This window comes from Phodopus roborovskii, unplaced genomic scaffold, assembly GCF_943737965.1.
Source record: "Phodopus roborovskii unplaced genomic scaffold, PHOROB, whole genome shotgun sequence".
NCBI classification, from domain to species: domain Eukaryota; kingdom Metazoa; phylum Chordata; class Mammalia; order Rodentia; family Cricetidae; genus Phodopus; species Phodopus roborovskii.
Genome location: NW_026126558.1, coordinates 11,536,933 through 11,559,641, shown reverse-complemented (window position 1 = coordinate 11,559,641; position 22,709 = coordinate 11,536,933). Strand labels below are relative to the sequence as shown.

The 22,709-nt window shown below is 50.6% G+C and overlaps 1 protein-coding gene across 1 annotated transcript in view; it reads left to right on the top strand.

Moving 5' to 3' along the window:
* Cmip (c-Maf inducing protein) overlaps nucleotides 1-22,709 on the top strand; it is a 319,144-nt gene that overhangs the window by 96,152 nt on the left and 200,283 nt on the right. Inside the window, exon 2 of the mRNA XM_051201736.1 lies at nucleotides 20,142-20,267. Coding sequence (XP_051057693.1) covers nucleotides 20,142-20,267 — 126 coding nt within the window. The remainder of the gene's footprint in view (nucleotides 1-20,141; nucleotides 20,268-22,709) is intronic.

The following is a 22,709-nucleotide window of genomic DNA, read 5'->3' as shown; positions in this document are numbered from 1 at the left end:
TTCTACATCCCAATAGCAGAGGCATAGGTGAGACAAACAGGAGGCACAGATTCAGTGTGACAGTAAGCTTTCCCAGGAAGGGGCTCCCACAGTGCTCCCAGAGACACTTTCCTCCACTTGACTTGTCTCCTGTTTTTTATTTGTTGCTTTGATAACTCTGACCAAATGCAACATAGTGGGAGGGGGCATGGGGGCCAATTCCAGTTATAGCCCATAATTGCGGGAAAGTCAAGGCAGGAGCTCAAGCAGCTCATCACGCCACATCCACAGTTGAGAACAGAGAGAAACGATGGTCCCACATTGCCTGCTTGTCAGCTTTCGTCTAAGTGACTCATGTCTCATATAGCTCAGGACCCAATTCGGCTTAGGGAACGCTCCCACCCTCAGTGAACTGGGTCTTTCTACATCAATTAATATTTAAGGTAAACCACCATTGACCAGCCTGATCTAGTCAATCCTCAGTTGAGTCTCTCATCTCAGGAGGTCTTAGGGCATAGCAAGTTGACATTCAAAACTAGTCCTCTCAGCCTCTGGGTCCCTCTTCTTGGTATCTCTCCCCCTTGTACTCTGTCCCATCCTTGAGTACGTAGCAGCAAGGTTGCTCATGGTCATCTGATGTTTGGTAAACAGGAATAGTATTGTCCACTGCTAACTCTAGGCTCTTCCATGAGGCTTGCCTATCAAGAATACAGGAGGAAGAGAGAGGGGAAGAGGAACTTCACAGTCAAATTTCTGCTGGGCATGACCTTGACCAGGCCAGGAACTTGTGCCCTTGAGAGGATGTGGTAAGGGAACACTTGCCCTCTGGAATCTCCTACCCAGTGACCCCTGACCCCAGTCAGAGCCCAATTTGGGTCAGTCTAGAAGAGGATGTGACAAACACTGCCAAGCCCGGTCAGGGTCATCCCAAAATAAGGGGAATCTGAGAAAAACAGCCTTGGCTTCTGAGGAGACTGCAGGGGAAACCTGATCCCTGGAACATGGCAAGCACACTAGAGAAAAAGCAGGGAGTTAGAACTAAGTAGCTGTAGGTATGAAACAGAGGGACCTGGGCATGGGGACTGGAGATGGGAACTTTGTACAGCCTGCAGTTTTGCTGTCCTTCTTAAACTGATCTTGAAGAATAAAAGGCTGTAGCTAGAGGCTGGCGTTGCATTCACCGCAAATATGCCAAGACCAGTTGTGTGACTTCCTGGGAAAGCACGGACATCTCAGTAAGGGGACCAAATTCATCCCAGTTAGGGCATGAGCCACAAAACAGCATACAAACTCTCCACAAGTCTAGCCTGGTGAAGTGGTGAGTTTCCTGGGGTCACTTACAGAAGCATGGGTGACTCAAGGTAGCTTTGCCACTGAAAAGCTCACCCCAGCATGTATGATGACTGATGACAGCTGTATCCTTGGAGCTCCTTACAGAACCTGGAGGCAGCTGGGCTGCTGGGGAGTCTGCTCTTCCCCTGAATTATTACTTGGAAACCTCATAGCTTTCAGGAACTTCCTGAGCCTTGTAAGTTTGGATACTTCCTGGGCCTGTGAAGTAACTGCTCTCCTCCCTCTAGGAGGGAGGTTTCTAGTTCAGGTAAATAACGATACAGCTGCCCTATAGCCGGTTTAACCTCATGCTTGCTTAGACCACCCAATGGAGTGGCCCTGCATGTGTTCCAGAGACCTGGCCAGCTATGTCTCATCATCCTAGACTGTCAAGCCAGGAGCCTCTGCATACATGCTGAGGAACACTCTGCCTCTTATTCTAGCATGTGGACCTGTTTTTAATTAACCCTTTAGGGTTACCAGGCCCTAATCCAGCCCCCCCCCCCCCACCATTCCCACCTGTTTGTTGCCTTGGCTTTTAGTCTTCTGGGAAGAATCAATCCCCTGGGCCTCCTGTGCTCCTGTGCAGTCAGTCACACAGCATCCTTGACTCTGCCCCTAGCTTCCTCTCAGTAATTTGAGGTTCATCCTACCTAGCCTTGGGCGGGTTCCTTTTCTCTTTCTGGCTTTTCTGACACCATCTCCATGGCTCCAGGGACCCTAGTGCATCTCCCCACGGGTAGAGGCTGTCTCCTTGGATCTCCAGAGCTGGGTTGCCGGCAGCTACTACCTGGTCTCGGGTTCCCATCTCTGTCTCCAGGCCTTTCCTGGAGTGACAAGATCTCCACACTGTATAGGAATGGAGTCTGCCTTGGAAAAAGCTCCTTTTCCCAGAGAAAAGGAGCTGGGCTGATCAGATGTGATGCTTAGGGTCTTAGAAACTCTACTTGCTGGCTACTCTAGTTTCTGACAGCACAAAGCAGGTGGTCCTTGAACACACTGCACATCCTCTGTCTTCTTTGTCTGCAACATTCCTGGACAGTGGACCTTAGCTTACATGCAGGAACTGAGAATGAATGCCCCCTGGCTCAGGGTTGCCCATCTGCCTGGGCCATGTGAATTTGCCCTGTAGTAGTCTTATTCCTAATCCATACTCCTGTTTGGATAGCTGCTTGCATTATAGCACAGGATTGCGGGAGTCAGTAGAGGCCAAGGTCCCTGGCAGTGGTTGTGAAACGGACAGGGATTCTCAGAGAAGGTAACAGCTCTTGTAAAAAGTGAGCAGCCAGCCAACCCAGTTTGTCTGTGAGTTCCCTGTGTAAATTAATTTGGTATATAGAGTTGCTGCATTGGGAACACCCTCAGTCCCCTACACAGTGACGTGTTGGTTCCCCTCCCTCATATCCAATTGTCTCTAAGTGCCAGGTGGGAAGGAAATGTAAATGTAAAACATCAATCAAATGGCCTCTGGCCCTTGTAGTTCAACTGTAATGGTGAGGTGCAGAACACATTTAAAAAGTAATTAGATTGGAACTCCTTGGTTTTGAAATGAAGCCACAGGGTCAGGAGGGTCTTCTTCTTTGAGATGTCAGGGTTTCCTGAACCCTGGCTGGCCTTCAACTTGTTCTGTAGCCAGGGCTGGCCTTGAACTCCTGATCTTTCTGCCTCGGCCTCTCAGAGTGCCAGGATTATAGGAGTGCTCCAATCCTCTCAAGATGGAGAGGACTTGACCTTCAGTTTGGGTTGGATTGATGGCACCTGGACTCCGAATTTCATAGTTGGAAAGAGGGCATGGTTTGTTGTTTTGGAAGTGAGTGCAAAGCTACCTGTTAATTTTTCTGAAAACAGTTTTGTGGATTGGTTGGGGGTGGGCGGGGCAGGTGATAGGCAGGTGTGGCAGTGCCCACTCACCATGGTATAGGAGGTGGTAGAGAAACGCAGACCCACAGCCTCCATCCATGGAAGGTCAAGTTTCTTTTGGGGTAAATTCTGCGGTGAGACCAGAAGAGGAAGGCACTAAAGGGGAGAAGCTGGAAATTCACTTTAACTGGCAGAACCACGCTGAACTCTAGACTCCGGTACTGTTTTGGCAAGCTGGTCACCCGGTCCTTGAGCCAGCCTCCCCTCTTCTTCAGTAGCTCTTTTGGGAGTAGCTTAGCACACCTGCTGGGAACAGTGGACGCACCCCCTCAGAGATGGCTCTGACAGGGAGGGAAGGCTAGGCAGTGCGGGCTGCTGTTAGATGACTCTGAGTGCTATGACAGGTGACTCCAGCCTCCCGGTTTGTAAGATGTGTGTGCCATCAGTTTGTTCCTGGTGGCTGCCACAGTGAAATGAGTTGAGGTCTATCAACCGTCTCATGATGCAGCTGGCCGGGGATTCAGGTTGAACCCTGTCTTGGACAGCAGGGCCCCTGACTTTGGTGCTATGCTTTGTCCTCTTTCCTCTTTATTCTCTGTCAACCTCTTAGGGTGCAGTGTGGTAACCCCAAACTCTGGGCTTGGCCTGAGACAATAGCCTAAGCTGTAGAAGATAGCCTTCAAGTTAAAATGAACTAAGCCAAGGAATTCAGTTCCCCAGGCACAATGGCCACATTCTCAGTGCTCAGAAGTAGACTGGGAATGTGACAATTGATGAGTACTCTCCTGGCATGTATGAGTTCCTGGGCTCCATCTCCAGCATTGCATAGACTGGGTGGTGGTGGACACCTGCAGTCCTAGCTCTTGAAAGGTGAGGCAGGGGGATCAGGTGTGAGGATTCATGATCATCCCTGACTTACATGAGTTACATATGGGCAACAGTATGTGTTATATTACAGTGGGTCACACATACAGGACTTTCCCACTACTCTAGAAAGTTTTTGGGTGGTGCTGGTCATGGGATCCACACTGCTGGTACACCAGTCCGAACTTTATTAGCTTGTGGTGGCTGTGTATTCTCCTTTGTCATCAGATTAGTTGGTGGCTGTGTGGCCCTCTTGTCCAGGCTGCCAGGCCATCCTGGCACTGCCCTCACCTGGCACCAACAGGCTTTACAGCCCTAGGAGTCCCGCTAGCTGGCAGGAGAATGTGGCAGGGATTCCAGGCCTGGCACCTGGCACGTCACTCAGCAGGACCAGCAAAGCCTGAGATTGTTCCGGGGCCCCGCCCTGACAGCTCAGGATGTCGGCTAGTCCATCAGAGAAAGGAAGTGGCTTAGCGGGAGCTAGAAAGCTGGCGGAGGCTTTACTGGGCAGCTGGAAAATTCTAGTTGTGCATCAGGAGAAGGAGGGAGGAGAGATAGTGGAAATTCTCTAAGAACATGGATGGCATAGACGTCTACCTAGGCCCCTCTGGCTGCTTGCTGGCTGCACCCCACCTCTCATATGCCTGACTATAGGGGCACAGTAGCCCTAAGCCCAGTCCTGTCCCTGCTCTTCAGGATTCACAGAGCAGTAGAACAGACAGATGCACAAAGGGGGCATGGTCTAACTGGTAACACTGAGTGCTAGGACCAGCCACACTGACCCACAAGAGAGGGACTGTGTCATCCCCTTGGGACCTATACACTGGTGGAGTATCACTGGGGACATCTGCAGGGCATCATCACACAATAGGGTCCTGCTCATCCCTGTTTCACTTAGTCCTTTGAGAAGGGTACTAATTGTTCCCTTTTGATAGAGGAAATAGTGTCCTGAGATTGTAGGAACTTCTGCCTACTGGTTCTGGGATGTTCTCATCCCACCTGATTGAGAGCGAAGATAAACTGAGCACGTACCATGAGTTAAACACATGCCTGACACTTTCCCCCATTGAGCCTTCCCTGCCATGACCATGCTTGTTCTTCAGAGGAGGGAAACTGAGGCAAGCCATCAAGCTGGCATCACGCAGAAGCAGCCTGGGAAGCTGAAGGCTTCTTCGGAGCTCTGCCAAGCCTAGAGCTTTGTGAGCAAGTGGGATTAAGTGACCTTCATCAAACTTCCTCAAGCCCCAAGTTGCCATTCCTGACCACTGTGCAGATACAAGTTCCACACCAGGGTCAGTAACATCATTCGGGGAGAGAGGCTCATTTCCTAGTGGAGCCTATGGGTCTCTGGAGCGGTGATGTCAGCCTCAGAGGGATGGTCCCACAAGACTGACTTCATCATCAGAGCCACAGTAAACAGGTGAGGCCCTCGGGGCTGCAGCCAGGGTCCACTGCTAATCCTGCTCCGTCCCTTGCACACAGGCACACTGCCCCACGGATACACTTACTGTCTGACACACTGACAGATGTCAGGCGCCTCCATCCTGCCCACAGTGTGGCTGGCCTTCAGGTCTAGTGGGGCTGTGAGGATGCGACAAATGGTGGTCTTTCAGGGTAGGTGGGGAAGTTCCCTCCTTCACACACACCCAGGTTGATTGCACAGGCTGATCAGCTGCTAAGGTGACAAAGGACACATTCTCAACTAAGCCAGTCCCCCTTGGTACTGTGCTAAGCACCAGCACACACAGTGCCTCATCTTAACCCACAGCAATGTCGTATGTGCCGGTATTTGCCGTCAGCCTGAGGTTGCTGAGAAGACGCCCATTCTCAAGGGAAGTTCAGCTGTGTCTTCAGACTGATAAAATACAATGCTGTGTACTGGACATTGCTCAAGACAGTGAGTTAGTTGCTCAAGGGTACACAGCTGCTGAGAGTCTAAGCCAGGATTTGAACGTGAGCATGTATGCCCTGTTGTCAGAACCTTTTAAACTTTTGTGTCTTGTCATGCCCCTCCTTCCCCCATTTAATTTATTTACGAATAGTCAGAGGACAGCTTTTCAGGGCTCAGTTTTCTTTCCCCACCATGTGGCCCCCAGGAATTGAACACTCAGGTCACCAGGCTTGGTGGCGGGTGCTTTTGCCCACTCAGCCAGCAGTCTTGTTGCTCTGGAACCATTGACTCTTGCGTGACCCCTGAGGTCTATCTGACCCCATTTGCATTGTCCACTCTGCTCCTTCCTGCTTTTTGAACCACTTTCCTTCCCCGTCCCTGAAATGAAGAGTTCAGATGAGAACCAAAGCATGGTGGTACACACTTGTGATCCCAGCACTCAGGAGGTAGAGGCAGGAGGGTCAGGAGTTAAAAGTTACCCTGAAGTGTATAGTGAGTCTGAGCCCATCCTTGGCTCCATGAGCCCTTGTCAGAAATAGCCCCCCCAAAAAAATTCAGGTTTCTACAGCAGGAACAAGGGTGGCACTGCGGCCCCCCACAGGAACTGGGGTGGTGTGTATCATCTGTCAACAGCTGTGACCTTCAGTGGTGGCAGGGTCTGTGCTGTGCCTCCAGGCTCTGCTGTCTCACTACAAGTGTCTTTTAGGGATTCTAAGTCTGTATCTATCCTTTTGACATTTACGGTAGACCCCGAGGCACCAAAGGATGGAACCACCTCACATCCAACTGCCAGAGAGAGGTTGGAACCCAGGGAATCTGGTCCCAGAGCCCTTCTATTCCTGCTCTTTGCTTTCCTCCTCATGGGTGTCTTCCATGTTTGTGCCCCAGCAACAACTCCTGTCTCCTCGTTGCCATTTCTCCTGGGGTGTTTGCTTGTGGGTGGCCAGGCCCTCCCAACAAAGACCAGGCTTGACCAATGGGGCAAAGGCTGTGCTTGTAAAGTCCTCTAAGTCAGTTTGGCTGGAGGGGTGGGTACCCAGAAGCCTCTTCTGCATTCAAGGCCTGCCGTAAAAGCGCCTGTTACCTGCTCCCTGTGTCTCAGCTGCAGTGACTTAGAGGCATCATGGGGCTTTATTGATGAACAGAAATGCCAGCTTGCTCCAAGGCCACTCTCTAGCAAGCATAATACTCCTAAACGTAAACATGGCCCAGAGCTGCAGAAAGAAGTGTCCCCAGAGGGCATCAGCCTCATGCAGGTTGGCCCCACATGGTCACACCCTAGAAGCCCCTTCTCCAGTGCTGAGCACTGCCCTGTATGGTTTGCGTGCCCAAGACAGTGGAGTTAGGACAGATGTAGGGCTAATGCTGTCCTCGCTCAGAGCGTGCTGCTCCTGGAGCTGCATTGCCGAAGACAGCAGCTCTCTACTGCTTGGGAGCTCCTGACGGTGGCAGTGTGCAGCAAGTGATGCTCCAGTGACAGATAGAAAAGAACCAAGGCTCTTCTTTCTGCATCTCTTGAGTGCACACAAGAAAGAGGTGTTTGGATTGGAACTGATCTGAAAATTTCTAATGGGCCTTGTCCCAGGGAGGCTAAGTGTTGGCTGCCATGGCCTGCAACCTTGGCCATCTGATTAGGAGGTGAAAGAGGGGATTTTTCCTCAGCATCGGGTCACTGTGATCCTTTGTCTTCATGGTGATGGTGGCAGCGTGTAACTGCCCCTGATCTCTCAGGTGGGGTCCTGGGACATACTTGCAGCCATGGACCCTATGAAGCAAAGCAAATCCTATTCTTACATTCTCACGCAGATTGGGATTAGCCACCAGTCTATTCTTGTGGCTCCCTGATGCACCTGTCCTTGGCTTCATTTTAGTTCTCAATCAGCATCCAGTTTTGCCTTTAATACAAAACCATGGGACGAGGGGCTGGCCAGGAAGATGGCATCATTGGCAAAGTGTTTACTGTGCAGATGTGGAGACCTGGGTTCAGTCTCTCCAAATAGCCCCGGTTCTGGGAATCAGCCTGGGCCACAGTGCAGGGGTATCCATTGTATTCAAGTGGGAAGATTTGGGGTTCAGCTCAATGGTTGGAGTCAAGAGCTCTGTATGGTGTATGGATGTGTTCCTGGTGCATGGGTCCCACCAGCTGTGCTCCGCAGGAAGTACTCACAAATATTTGGCGATCCAGTCAACATGAAGCAAGGGAAGGAAACTCTCAACTCAGCAAGTGGGTGACTGATGTCAAGCCAAGCATGGGGCAGCCCTCTCAAGGCTGTCATCTACAGGACTCTGGCTAGAGTGGCCTCAGAGGTCCCTGTGACACTATGAGGCCATGGGTAGTGAAAACAGTCACCATGGACTGATGGCAGCTCTACCTGATGACACAGGCCTCCCAGAGCCCACACCTTTGAAATCAATTCTCTGCCACCCTGTGCATAGCCCCCACCCAAGCCATCTGTCATCTAATAACCTGCTGGGAGTAGTCTTTGGAGACATCCTGAGACCTTGGTTCTCTCATTCTGTCACCCAAGAGGAGCTGGCAGCTGTGTGCAGGGCCTACTGGGTCTGGACTCCACACCTGTTGTCTTCTGTGATCTTTATGAAGTTCTAGCTCCAGAAGGCTGGTTTCATAAGGGCAGCTAAAGGAAGCTAGGAGGTGGAGGACGCAGGAGAGATGGCTGGATTTAAATCCCTGGTGTTCACTTTGGCCTGTTGGAATCTGTTAGTTATTAACCATTTGCAAAATGTACAGAGCAGGGTTTTGTCTTTTGGCGTCTTCCATTAGACTGAATAACACTAGTTACCTGGTCTTGACCCCAGATGACTGGGCTCTGTTTGTGTGTGAGTGTGTGTGTGTGTGTGTGTGTGTGTGTGTGTGTGTGTGTGTGTGTGTGTGTGTGTGTGTAGGGGGCGTATATGAAAAGGAAACTGTGATTTGGCACATGGACCATGCATATGCCCTGCACACTGCTATGGTTCTAATTGGTCCCTTCTTGTGCCCTTTCAGCCACTGAGTAGTTTTGGCATGTCGTCTACCTTTGAGTGTGCTAGGCTGTATTCCTGCGGATAGAATGCATGCAGGTAGATAGTGAGACTTATCAGAATCTTGGTCACATAGGTACACATGGGAGACTCCCTTTCACTGTTTGTCTCTGGGTCCCCTGAGCCACCAACCTTCAAAGCCCGTTCCCTTTCAAGCCGTGACAAGTCCTTCCAGTTTGTAGTAGTCCCTTGATGTGGACACTGTTCTTATCCCCATTTTACCAGTGACAAAAATTCAAAGAGTTTGGGAGTCAGGGAGAGCTGTCAGATGGTGCTGAAGATCTAAATAGTGTGCACCTACATTCTAGAACTTTGCTCCAGCCCACCTGACTTTGTGACATGCCCCAGCATGTTTCTACATGTCCTGCCATGAGCCTTCTTGGAGATGATCCCAGGGTCTGTGCATGAGCACCTAACTGTGTGTACACGGGCTCAGTTCCCTCGGCACCCATTGTCATCCATCCTTGGAAGCCCTGGCTAGAAGCCTGCCGCTCGAGGAAAGACTCGCCAGGGACTTCCCATGCATGAAACACACACGGGCTCCTGAGTCCAGCAAGGCTTTGCCAAGAACTGAAGAGAAACATTGAGTTTATTTGTCTAAGAGTCTGCCCTGCTGGCCTGAGCTTCCGGAGAGCCCAGCTTTGTAGAGCGAAGGTCCTGTGAGACAGAAGGTCACCGGGGTCAGACAGAGAGAGGCCCATGAGACATGAGAAGGGACTGGTGGCGCTTGTGGGCTGTAAGAGCTGACACCCTCCCACCCACCCCCTTACAGAGGGCTGATGTCCAGGTGGCAGAAAAGGAAATGCCCAGATTGTTTTGTTTCTTGTGGGCAGCATCTCATGTAGCCTAGGCTGACCTTGAACTTCTGATTTTTCTCACCTCCACCTCTTGAGAGCTGGCTTTATACTATATACCTCGTGCGGTTTGGTTTATGTGTTTCTGGGGATGGAACCCAGGTCTCTGTGCATGCTGGTTGAGCACTCTGCCCGCTGAGCCATTTCCTGAGCCCTGTTTCTTTTTGTTTTAGACAGCAAAAGCCCACAAACTATCCTTCTGGATGTCTCTCCTTTATCATCTACCCTTTTCTCTCCCCATTGGGAGAAACTTTGGAGCAGACATGGGGTTACAAGTGCCTCTCTGATGCCAAAGGCTTCTCGTTAAAATCTTTACATCCCCGTTATGCTAACACTGCAGAGGTAGGGCAGAGGATCAGAAGTTGTTCAAGGTCTTCCCTTGGTTACACAATGAGTTCAAGACTAGGGCTACCCGACACTCTGCCTTAACAAAACAAACCCAGCATAAGCTCTTGCTTTAAGTGGTTTGTGAGGTTCTGTTGGGAACAGGGCTGTGAACCATCACATCCACCGTGGATTAATATGGATGAGCTCGCACACAGTGCATTTGCCCTCACTCTCTTGTGCCTCCCGGTAGCCGATCTCCCCATCCTCCCATGCCATTTCTTGTTCCCAGATGTGGAATTGGACACTCCAAAAGACTAACTGGTCTAGCCCAGGTGCCAGCTAGGGAGAGGCAGAATTAAGGCGGCATGTTGGATTTTTGCCTTGCAAATTATGTGTTTGTCACCATTACAGTTGGAGCAGATACAGAAAATGACAGATCTGCTGCCATTCAGAATGTTGACTTGTGTTGCATCAGGCATACATACATGCACAGGTGATCAGCACTTACTGTGTTTTGAAAGCACTGAGGCAATCCTAAACACCTGTGTTCTTTCTAGTCTGCATGCACATCCTATGGACCGGGTCAGGTCTCAGTCACTAGTGGACCCCCAGCCTGGGCTGTGCCTGTCATATGTGGGCTCTGTAAAGGGAAAACCACAAAGCAAGGCTGAGACCTCCTGCTCTAGTCAAGTTCCATGTTCACAATCCTTCATCTAGAGCAGTATAACAGCTTGATAAAACCCAGCAAAAGCATACATCTTTGGGCATCATCCAAATAGCCCAGGGCCTTCCATCTGCTTGTGTAAAAAATTCCAGTAAAGGACCAGAGTGATGACTCAGTAGGGAAATTGTTAGAGGATCTGAGTTCAATTCCCAGGACCCATGTAAACAGCCACGCGTGGTGGGAGGAAGAGACTTGTACTCACTGGCCAACCAGTCTTTCCTACCTACATGGTGAGCTCCTAGCCAATGAGGAACCCTGTCTCAGAAAACAAGGTGGGTGGCTCCCAGGAGTAACATCTGAGATTATCCTGGGCAGCCACACAGATCCACATAAACTTGTACGTGCCATCCCACCCACCCACCTGTACACTGACAAATTCAAAGTAAAAAGACAATTCTGCCATGGTTGAATGTGTGAGCTTAGGCTGACTCCTGCCCTGGCTCTTCCTTGACAGTTGCTACCAGGTGAAGGCAAGCTGTGGACATTGAGGGGCAGCAGAGAGCACAGTGAGTGCAAAACCCTTGTCTGCTCAGTTCCCAGGCTCAACCTAGGGGCTGCAGCATTGCTGAATGGTAGTCCTAGCTCTGTCACTCTTGGGGAACCCTGGCGTCCCCTCACCTCCCAGAGAGTCAGCCTGGCCTAGAATATTATTCGTATTCTCCCCATTCCCACCACACCCCTGTGCTGTTCTTCTGGAAGGTACTGCCTCCCTCCCCTCCCGCGCCCCCCCCCCCCCCCCCCCGTGGCATAGGGCCTGTGAACAGGCTAGAATCACACTGGGCCACTCTGGCATGCTTAGGAGAGTGAGGACTGTGGAGCAGTCCCTCATAGATCTCCTGTCTGTGTCACCCCAGCATCTCTGCTGCCCCGAGTGGATGAGGATAGCTCTGGGAGAAAAGCCCCCATCTCCTGGAGGCCAGTGGGCCCGGTGAACTTTCTCCTAAACTAGTTGTCTGGGAAATTTCTGCTCTGCACACTGTCCTGAGAGACTCAGGGAAAGTGGTAATGATCAGAGATTTCTCCAAGGACCTTGGGCACCTGCTCTTCTTCTCCATCCTCGAGACAGAGGCCAGGAGGTAAGACCCATCTACTCCAGGGCTGAGAGCCCAGAGTGGCAGTCACAAAGAAGCCATCTTACCCTTTTTCTTAGGCACACATGTCTGTTCCCAAGTCCTACACCAACATTAGGTTGTTTACTCAGCATCCACTAGTGCCTGGTTACGGAGCCATGTTGCTTTGGGCCTGTGATGAGGTGGAAACATGCAGGAGCATCTGCAGAACAAATCTATTGACCTCGTGGTGGTCAGTGAGCAGGGGGACAAGGGCACACCCCCAGTGATCTCTGCCTTCCTCCTCAGGCTCTGCTGCTTTTGTATAGTAGTGTATAGGGCTTACCAGGGTCCTGCTGTGGAGTAAGGGTTCAAGGTCAAGGTCACCCCCCAGGTTCCTGAGTGCCCAGAGCAGGGTTCCAAATTTACCATGCTGTTGATGGCTGAGTTTTACCATTATTGAGTATATATCTTTGAATCATGTGTTCTTTATATCTGAGGCACTAGTCTCTCAGGACAGTGTGCAGAGCAGTGCCACCTGTCACTGATCCCAGAACTCCCCCTATAAAGGGTGCACTTCATGTGTGAAGATAGTCAAACCCCATCATTGCCTAGTCTTGTCCCCCAAACTGAGGAATTCTTGTGCTACCCAAGGCTCATGTTCCCAGGAGAGGACAGCCCAGTCACTTTTATGGACTTTCCTGAAATTCCCTTAAAACTTAGGTGCTTTCCCTTGAGACCCAGGGTTTTTACATTCCTAGGTCTTTACTCAAAAGATGCTAATGCCATCCATGGAACCTGTGCAGGAATGCTAACAGGACAAACCCCCCCCCCCATACACACAAGCCACATCTATAGACACATCCATGAAAAGACCATGTAGCATGAGAACATTGCTCAACCTCAACAAGATGCAGTCAACTATGGACAAGGGCAGCAACAGATGCACCCTAGGATCCCGAAAGGACCCATATGGCCATCACGAATGCGGACTGCAGTGGGGCCCTACTTGCAGGAAACCCAAGCATACACTGTGCTAGGCTACAGTGATAAGATGTCAGACTTGCTGACACCCCAGACAAGTGGGCCAGGGAGTGTATATGGCCCATGGTTGGCGATGGGGATGTCACGGCAGTGCCTGCACGAGAATGTGTATGTGCAAGAAGATTCCCAGTGTGCATAAGATAGGCTTATTTTGCTGTTCATACTGTATGCCCTGGGCCCTAAACCTTCCTCCTGAAGAAGAGGTCCCTGGGGTGGGGGTGGGGCCTCTCTCTCTAGGGTCCTTTGGGACAATGGTACCTGTAGGCAGCTCACATCTTACCTGCCTGGCTGTTGTGATTCTTAGACATGTCTGTGGACTCTGGGTAGAATGGTGCTGACTTGGGGGCGTCTTTGAGTTATTCATCAACTGTTCCAGTGGCAAAGGCACATGGTGGGAGTGATGCCAGGTGCCAGGCCTAGGGACCAGATTCCCACCCTTCCCATGCCCGCAGAGGAGACAGGGCTTGGAAGGTTCTGGATGTGGAAATATCTGGCCTTGGCTCTGTTACTAAACTTCTTGAGGTATTTGGCCATAAAAGGGGGCAGCTGCTGGGTCTGGCTTCTTGATTAATGGCCCCCCTGTATGCCTCCTAACTGTCCCATGGAGCTCTGGGATGGCCCTGCCCTCTGAGCCCAGCTATAGGAGACTTTTTTTTTTTTTTTTTTTTTTTTTTTTTTTTAAAGCAACTGGGGCCCAGCTCTAGTGCAGCTGCTGCTGTAGGCATGCAGGGACTCCACAGTCTACAGCAGGGAGAGGATAGACCTCTGAACTTACTGGCCTAAGCCTCATTTTGTATGATGCACACTTGGGGTTGGTGGGTACTGCCCATGACTGAAGGAATAGTCCAGGTCTCTATGTCAGTAGTTGCAAAATTGGATCATGGTGGGAAGCAGGGAGCCTGTGACCTACCATCACCTCTGTCTTACTCAATTCCCTTAGGGTGACTACAGCCCCCGCTTGCCATAGCATTGCAATATGGTTGAGTGAGGCTAGAGTGGTTACATGGGGGACTGTGCTTAGTGAGGGTGGGGCTTGTTGTGGGGGGAGGGTTTGGTGAGATGGGGCTTTGTGGACAGGGCTTAATAGAGTGGGACATCCTTGGTGGAGGCTTGGTGTTTGTGAGGTAGGTGTTGGAGAGATAATGGGACAGAGGTGTTTCACAGTAATGGAATGATAGGAGGTTCAAGTGGCTATGGCTAGGTAGAGCATGTAGGCGATCCATGTAGTGGGGCACTGTTGAGCCTGAAACAGGGTAAGCCAGGGCCTCAGCTGTAGGCCAGTGTATCGGCATCCTGAATAGGCAGATTCATACAGTCAGAACATGATGGTCGGGTGATGGGAACTGGAGCAGAGGGCTCATGATTAATTGAACACTATATGATCCCTCTCATTTTTGGTAGAGACTCAAGCCCAATTTCTATTCTTAGCCCCTTGGCAGAACCACCATTGAGAACACAGATGCAATACTGTCCTTGACCTTATCAGTGTTGCCTGGCCTTCTAGGCTGGAAGGGGCACCCTGTCATGCCATGTGGCATCGCTCCTGGGGACAAGAGTAAAGCTTCCTACTGCCAGTATGATGGCACCATTGGACCCTACTCTGCATCTTGGCCTCCCCCAAGTGATGACTCAGATAACTTCCACTCATTCCTGCTGTAGCTCACTCAGCTGGCTGCCTGAGTGACAACCAGCCCTCTGCTTACACCCGGGCCAGGATGAGGCTTCTTCAGCATTTAGTGGCTCCAGTCTGGAGTGGTTGATAGAGGGAGTTTCCAGATAGGCTTTTCCTTTTGGGGTGTGGGAGCCCCCACCCCACTAGGACTTATGTCTTGAGTCAGCCTGGAGCCTCATCCTGGGGGCTGGGAACTCATGAGTCATGCTCTCTTCATCACCATGGAAACCAGCAATAGACCAGGGCTGGCAGAGCCGATCTCTGAAAGGCACTGATGGTGAAGGCTGTTGGGTGATCACCCCACTGGATGAGAAGTCTGAGAAAACAGATCATGTGAACATTAGCTCTGAAGACATGGGGGAGCAGGCAGGGAACCCTGGTGAGGCCTCTCCAGCCACCTGCTCTGCCTTAGTTAAAGCCTTGGAGGATTTTGAGCCAGGATTAGCCAAGAATCCTAGAGGGCAGCTGTCTTCATTGTCTGGGAAGCACAAGCCCTCTCAAACTAGCCCGTATTTGTCCCAGAGCAGAAGAACACAGACTTGTCCCCACTGCACTCCCATAAGAGGGCAGTAACCCTAATGCTCAGCTCACAGTGTCCCAGAAGTCTATATCACAAGAGCCAGGACCCTGAGTGGTGGGTGTCTGTGCCCTCAGCACCCAGCACATGATGAACCAGCATGGTGCTCAGTGTACAAACTCTAATGCCAAACCCACCTGGTTAGAATGTGGCAGATAGTAGCACCAACCAAGACAGCCAGCAGTCAAGGCCATGAGTCCCCTCATCCCTGGCCAGGGCTCCCAAGATGCCTTAATATCTCTCTAATGAGAATAATTTGGCAACAGTGGAAAACATGCACTCACCCTTTGTCCCAGTAATTCCATTTCTGGGAATCCGGCCTAAAGAAATAATCCTAAATATAGGCTAGAAAAACAGGCTTCACAAGGATGTTCACTTCGGAGTTGTTTATCGCTCATGCAAAGTAGAATGGCAGTTCTGTCCGTGACAGAAAGGGTGGGAGCAGAGAGAAACCCAGAGCAGATGCTCATAGGTACAGCACAAGCGACTCAGCAAAAATTACATTTAGGGTCTGCGAGATGACTCCATGGGTAAAGGCAGGGGATGCCTGATGACCTGAGTTTGATCCCTGGGTGGAAGAAGAGTGACTCCCATAAGTAGTCTTCTGATTGCCACATATAAACTGTGGTGTGTGTGTGTGTTTACATTCATGCACAATTGATAATAAACAGCAATACAGTTTATGTTTACAAATAATGAGGAGAGCCTGCGTGAGATGGCTTGGTGGTTAAGAGCCCTTGTTTTGCAAACATGAGGACCTAAGTTTGGATCCCCATCATTATATTGAAGCCAAGCATGGCAGTGCACACTTGTGACTATAATGTCTCAGTAGGGACGGTTGGGTTCCCAAAGCTCAGTAACCAAATCAATCTAGTCCAAAGCAGGCCAGCTCTAGGCTTGGTGAGACTCCCGTTTCAAGGGGGTAACCGAAAGTAATAACTATTGCTAGGCACCTGATGTCTTCTGGCCTCTGTATAGCCTCTGTATACTTGTAATGGCACATGCCCACACACACACACCGCATATACAGAGATGCAGAATTATATATGCACAGTAAAAATTAAAATGAAAGAAATATACTGGAATATTAGAGGGGGAGGGGGAGAGATGGGAAAGAGAGAGAGAGAGATTAGGAGTTGAACCTAGTGCCTTGCATACCGTAGTCAAGCATTCTTCCTTTGAGCTGCATCCCGGACCCTCTTAAGTTTTATTGTGTGGTAGTCTTGTTTGCCTAAGCTAGCTCTGAACTCACTCTGTAGTCCTGGAAGGTCTTGAATTTGTGATCTTCTTGCCTCAGTCTTCAGACTCACTGGTTTTATGGGCTTGTGCCTTCAGGCTCCGTTCCTGAGTGATCTTGATTTAATTTTATCCACATGCTTAGATTCCGTCCCTCACCTTCCCACGCTGCATTTGTTAGTCAAGTGTGAGTTGTCATTTACATATAGTGACATCTACTCATTAGTGTGCTGATCCAGGAGAGCTGAAGGGTGGAAATACCAGGAGGAACAGTCGCTTGGGGTGAGCTGGTTCCAATCACCCTAGCAAGTGTGTCCTGCCTCCCCTCAGCTCTGCCCACCCCTGCAGCCTGGAGCTTCCCATCTGCTTCAGTACAGACCAGGATGTGATAGCCAGTCGTCTGATTCCATCCCTAGGGTTCTGTGGATTCTAGGGTACCCTGGAACAGGAACATTGCTCTGTGGGCTTGACTCCGGAAAACCCATGATCTCTTAGTTGTGCCGGAGAGCTGCCTTTCCCCATTTCCCTTGGTGGTGGGACACTCACTTATCCTCCTTTCTGATTCATCTCCTGGCTGCTGTTGACTCTTACTACTGTGGGCAACATTGCTGTGGGTAACATTGTCTCAGCGGTGTGACATATCTGCTGCTACGTGTCCTGTTTGTGTTGCAAGCCTCAAATTTCCTGCCCCACTGAGGACTCCCTGGGCAGAGGCTGTTGTCAGCATAGCTTGACATACAGTGACCACAGAGAAACCTTGGATGTAGAAATGAAAACAGTGTCCCTTGTGTCTCAACACTATACTTGTCCTTAGTGTTGTGTCTATACTCGGTGTACAAGTTTGGCCCTGATTTGGGAGCCCAATACTTTTGTGTTACTATTGAGTTCCAGGTCCAATTCAGTCATCTTAGTTGTCATCCAGTGATCCTTTTGTGTCCCCAGATTCGATGGTAGAGTCACTTAATCTTGCCCCCCCCCCAAACCTTCTTCTGGCCAGAACACTTGCTCGGGTATTCCTTGTCTTCGGTGATTGCTAGGCATACTCTTGTTTTTGGATGTATGAGTTACTGGGTAGCCCAGGCTGGCCTCACATTCCCAGTCCTCCTGCTTCCACCTTCTGAATGCTGGAATGACAGGTAAGCCTCAGCATGCCCAGCTTAGGCAGGCATCTTGAGGAACCAACTTCAATTGGGTTTGGGGGTTTAGGGAAGAGGATGCCAGAGGTAAAGTATAGTCATCATATTGATCTCTTCAGTATATTCCAGACGCTGAGCTAAGTAAGTCCTTGGCAAATTAGGTGCCCTGATATATTCTCTGCTATTCTGTTTATTAAATTATTACCAGAGGAATCAGGTTCAGAGAGGTGCAGTAACTGTCTTAATGACACACAGTAAGGGACTCAGAACTGGCTCTGAAGACTGCTTTGGGCCAAGTGCTGAGTCAGACCATGGCAAAGCGATCAATCTGGTTTTTAAAAACAACGAGTGCTTATTTATACCCAGCCTTTTCCCAGAAAGCTTTGCTCCCAGCTTCTGCTCCAAGCTGCTTTTGGACAGCCTGGCTGTAGGATGGAGGTGGCTTACAGCAACCAGCATGTGCAGAGGTGATTTGTACAGGTAGAACACTGGCTGTCCATCAGAAGGAGCTAGGGTCAGAGGTCTCACAGGAGGTGTTTGGAGACCAAAGCCTGTAGGCTTTCTGCTGCTGTAGGTCTGGGTGGTCTGGTTCCTTCATGATCCTAACATGCCCTTTGTCACAGTGGTGGGTCTCCTGTATTGACCTGAGGGGTGGGCATTTTGGACTCTGCGTCTTTGTTGTCCAGCATTGCAGCCCCTCTTCTGACTTCTGTGGATACTTAGGGCAGTTAGGCTAACTAGCCTTTTTGAAGAGAAGGGACTGAACAGCTGCCATGGCTTCCTAGAGAGGTCCTTAATAAAGGCTCACCTTCCCAGGTGTGTTGTGTGCTGGCACTTCATTTGTTAAAATGACAGTCATCCTGAGAATTAGGCTCACTGGAGATGATGACAAAGGCTCGTGTCCCTATTGTACATAATAGCTAGCCGAGAAATGGGACTGTCATCAGTACACACAGTAAATATTTGAAATTAAGCATCTCTCCAGCCAGGGGCAAGGCTGAGCTATGTTATTCAAATACTGGGCCATGTCACTGGGCTATTGACAAGCGGGACAGGGAGTAATTCTGGATGTACAGTGTGGGAAGGGGTACTTACTCCACAAACTGACAAGGCACACTGTGGTCTGCAGGCCTTGCCAAAGGGCAGTGCACTGGCTTGGAGGACTTGGGGCAAGCTACTTCCCACCAAGTCCACAGTTCTGGAGGCTTCATTGATACTGGCAGATTTTCCTACAGCACCTTCCCCTTGGGGATGTGGTTCCCAGACCCCAATGGACCTATAGGCTCTTCTAGAAGTGGTACATGCTACCCAGGCTGTGCCTCTCCATCTTCCCTCAGCCCTCTTGCTGTTTCTGCCTGTGTGTTGGCCTTGAGTTTATGCAGTGGCCTCTCCTCTCTGCCCTGTCACTTAGCCCCATTTTGATCCCCCATTCAACGTTTCCCCACCTCTGCTTACTCTTGGATGTTTTTTGTTTGTCATCTGTCCACTTCACTGGACTACAGTCTTGTAGTACCCAACATGCCCCCCCACCCCGCCAAATATTCTAGAAACTCAGTGGATATCTGTTGAACCAACCTAAATTGGTCAGTCATTCTCAAAACTGATGACCGCTCGCACCAGGGAAGCTGAGGCAATTTAGCCATCAGCTCTCCCCACCTCCACCATGCAACAGTTGGAAAAGAAGACATGATCAGAGGCCCAAGTGTCTGTGGTAAAGTTCGGGCCATGGACTTTTAAATTATGCTCTTCCATTTCGGCGTATTATAGTGGATCGGTTCAGTCTTGGCCATGGGATGCTCACAAATCCTCTGTGCACCTTCTCCCTGAAGTCATGGAGAAGTGCCACCCACAGAGTCCCTGTAGCAGTGTGTGCACATGCAAGGGTCTCAAGGAGGTCGCTGTTAAACATCTTAGCTTGGTTTTCTTCTCTTCCGATTCTCCTGAGCTTGGCGTCTTGGAGGTGGAGTGTTGAAGACCCTGTGTCGGTAACCCGTGCTGCTCCCCACCCCATCCTTCTCTTAGAGAGTGGGACTCTCTTAGCAAGCAGTGTGGATAGCTTTAGGCTTCTCTTGCTTTCTCCCAACACTTAGCCATGGTTGCCTTTCTCATGTTTTCCAAATACACGCTATTGACCCATGTGGCGGGCCAGAAAGACAGCATGTGCTCTGTGAGCTTTGGGGGATGAGGAAGCAGCAGGGGGTTCTATCAGTGGGCTCATGTGGGGAGTGACTCCCATGGTCATAGGAGCCAGGGAGGGTTGCTGAGATTCTAGCTCAGTCCTGAGCTGGACCTGCAGTTGGGCCCCGTGATCACCAAGAGATGACCCTTCACCCTTGCCGTCAGGGTTCCCTTGCACCCTAGATGTGGAATGAATTTCTTCCACAGGCCTTCCACCCAGTGGAATGCTGCCAGCCTAGAACTCCAGCCCTTCCTTTGTAGCCAAATTTCTGTGTTTACACTGTCTGCTTGTCACCAGCATGTCACCAGCATTGGATTCTGAGGTGAGTGCTGTGCCTGCTTTTGTAACCTGGGCATGTTTCTCTCCTTTTTGCTGCAGCCGTCCGGGTACATGGAAAACTCGGTCTCCTACAGCGCCATTGAAGATGTTCAACCGCTGTCCTGGGAGAATGCCCCGAAGTACTGTTTACAGCTCACGATCCCTGGGGGGACCGTCCTGCTGCAGGTAGGATGAGTAAACATGATCAAGCAGTTTCTCCCCCTCCTTCCCTCTGGCTCTTTCCTTCTCTCTCACCTGCTCCCTCTGTAGACATTAGCTTTTGTCAACTCAGAACACCACAAAGGTATAAAGGGCTCTCGGGAGGGCAGGAGAAGGGCTGTGCATGGATTAAGCACATGCTTCAGGATGCTCCCCTGTCTAGGAGCTTGCCAGTCCCTCCTGAGCCTAAAAAATGAATTCTCTAGTCTCCATTTTGCAAACAGGGACACCTAGGCCCATTGGCCAGTTGCTGGGCCTCAGAAGTTACCAGAAGTACCTTGTTACGCTGAACTCAAGTGAGGGTGTATCTTGTGTCTTGTTTTGTTGGTTTAGGTTTTTTTGTTGTGTTTGGTTTTGGTTTGTTTGTTGTTTTGTTCTTGGGTTTTTTTGTTTTTGCAAACAATGGAAATACTGGCTGTATATATCCGTAAGGACATCAGTTGGAAATGACACAAGCATCATTCAGACAACAAGTTGAATAGGAATGTGATGCTATTAAAATTGCTGGGAAGTCCAGGAGAGGGCTCAAGAATAGCTGAATCCAGGGGCAGATGACAGATGATGCCATTAGTACTTAGTCTTTGCCCCCTCTCTATGTTGGCATCATGGTGAGGTACATTGTCAGTGTGTTGTGGGAACGGGGGATGTGGCCACCCTAAAGCACTGCTTAGAACTTGGAATTCTTTTAAAAGTAAGAGTGCCTTTCCTTCCCTTGAAGCTTCATGGAAGAATGAGGTTGACCCTGCTGCTCCTGCCCCTCCTTGGGCAGCTGATGGCCCTTCTCATACCACCAAGAGGCAGGAGAGGCACACACCCCTGGAAAGGAAGAGCAGCAGCTAGAAGCCAGTTGTCACAGCAGTGCAAGGGACATTGTGTGACACATCCCTATCCTTACCGTTTTCTCTCGGAGGACATCAGAAACCATGCCTGCCATAGCTCAGTTTTGAACTCAGCCAACCAAGCTATGCCCTCTGCGACACCCCCCCCCCCACATTCCTCATTATGTCCCCTCTGGCCAGCAGAGGTGGGGATCAACATGCCCAGCCTCTGCTGTACCTCTCTTCCTCACTTCTGTCCCCTTTGCCCAGCTGATGTCTGTAGTACTGGGTCCATGCAAGACTGGGCAATGCCAGACTCTGTGGGGCTGGATGACCCCATGAGCAACAATGGCCAAGACAAGGAGGATCCTGGAGGGCAGCAGAGATGCCTTCTGGAATGTTATTACTTCTGAACTATGAAGCTTCAAACGTGGGTCCTGCAGCCCCATCCTCATCCGCACTGTCAGCCTCTGTGGAGACCAAGCCATAAACACATGATTACTGGATCTGCAACTCAGACACAGGCATGTCCTAGAGGACTGGAGGGGAGAGCAGGGTGACTCATTGGGCCAGGCCCCGGGAAACAGAAGGGCCCCATGGATGCATTGGCGTGGGGTTCAAGGGGATGAGTAGGGTGCCTTGTAGGGGTTACAACTAGTGTTAGTGTGGGGAGGTAGCTCTCTGCTGCAGTTGGGAGTAGGGTTGATGCCCGTGACTATGTCTAGATGATATGGTCTTGTCAGCCTTTGACTATATCTATTGAGGGTATTAGGGAGCCATAGAAAGCTCTTAAGGGACAAACGGGACACTAGACAAATCAGTCTAGTCAGGGAGCCCTGTTTCCTCTGTTGATGGTGGCCCCCACTGGCAAGAGAGCCTTTTGTTTCTGGGGCTAGAGAGGGCAATCTTGCCTTCTAAGGAAGGCTAGAGCATCACCCTGGGTCAGAGGAGTGAGGCACGCTGGCCGTCTCTGGGCATGTCCCTTTAACCTGGGCATGGCCCTGGCTGGCGGCACTGATGACTCTCCCAGGCTGCAGTGGGCTGAGCAACACGTCAGAGCTCCCCCTGTGCGCTGGCAAACCAGGCTGCCCCAGCGTCCTCCAAGCTTGCCGCCCCTGCTTGGTGGCTGCTCAGTCAGAGGCAGGAGCAGCAGAGGAGGAGAGAAGAAGAGAGAAGAGGCCGCAGCAGCTACTGCTGCAATTCGGAGCCTAACTCAGGGAAGCAGCGCAATCTCCCTCCAGAGAGCTAGGTGGGTGTAACCCTGCCCCTGCCCACCCATGGGTCTCTCTCCTGCTTGCATTGCCATTAGGCCAAGGGAGGCAGTCTAGATTGCCCACCTCCTGTCCCTGCCTGTCCCTTGATTCCATGATTATGTATGGCTTCTCTATTCCCCAGGGGCATGACGGAGGCACTGGTTAGGGCCTCTGCTGGGCTTTCTGGTCCACATGCTGTGTGTGACAGATGTCAAGGCCTTTGTCTTTATTCTTGAGAGGCATACTATGTTAGGTCCCAGAGCCCGGATGTCACCAAGAAAGAGCAGGCTCAGTGACTGGGGAATAGATCTTCCTTGCCCCAGGATGGAAAGGGACCT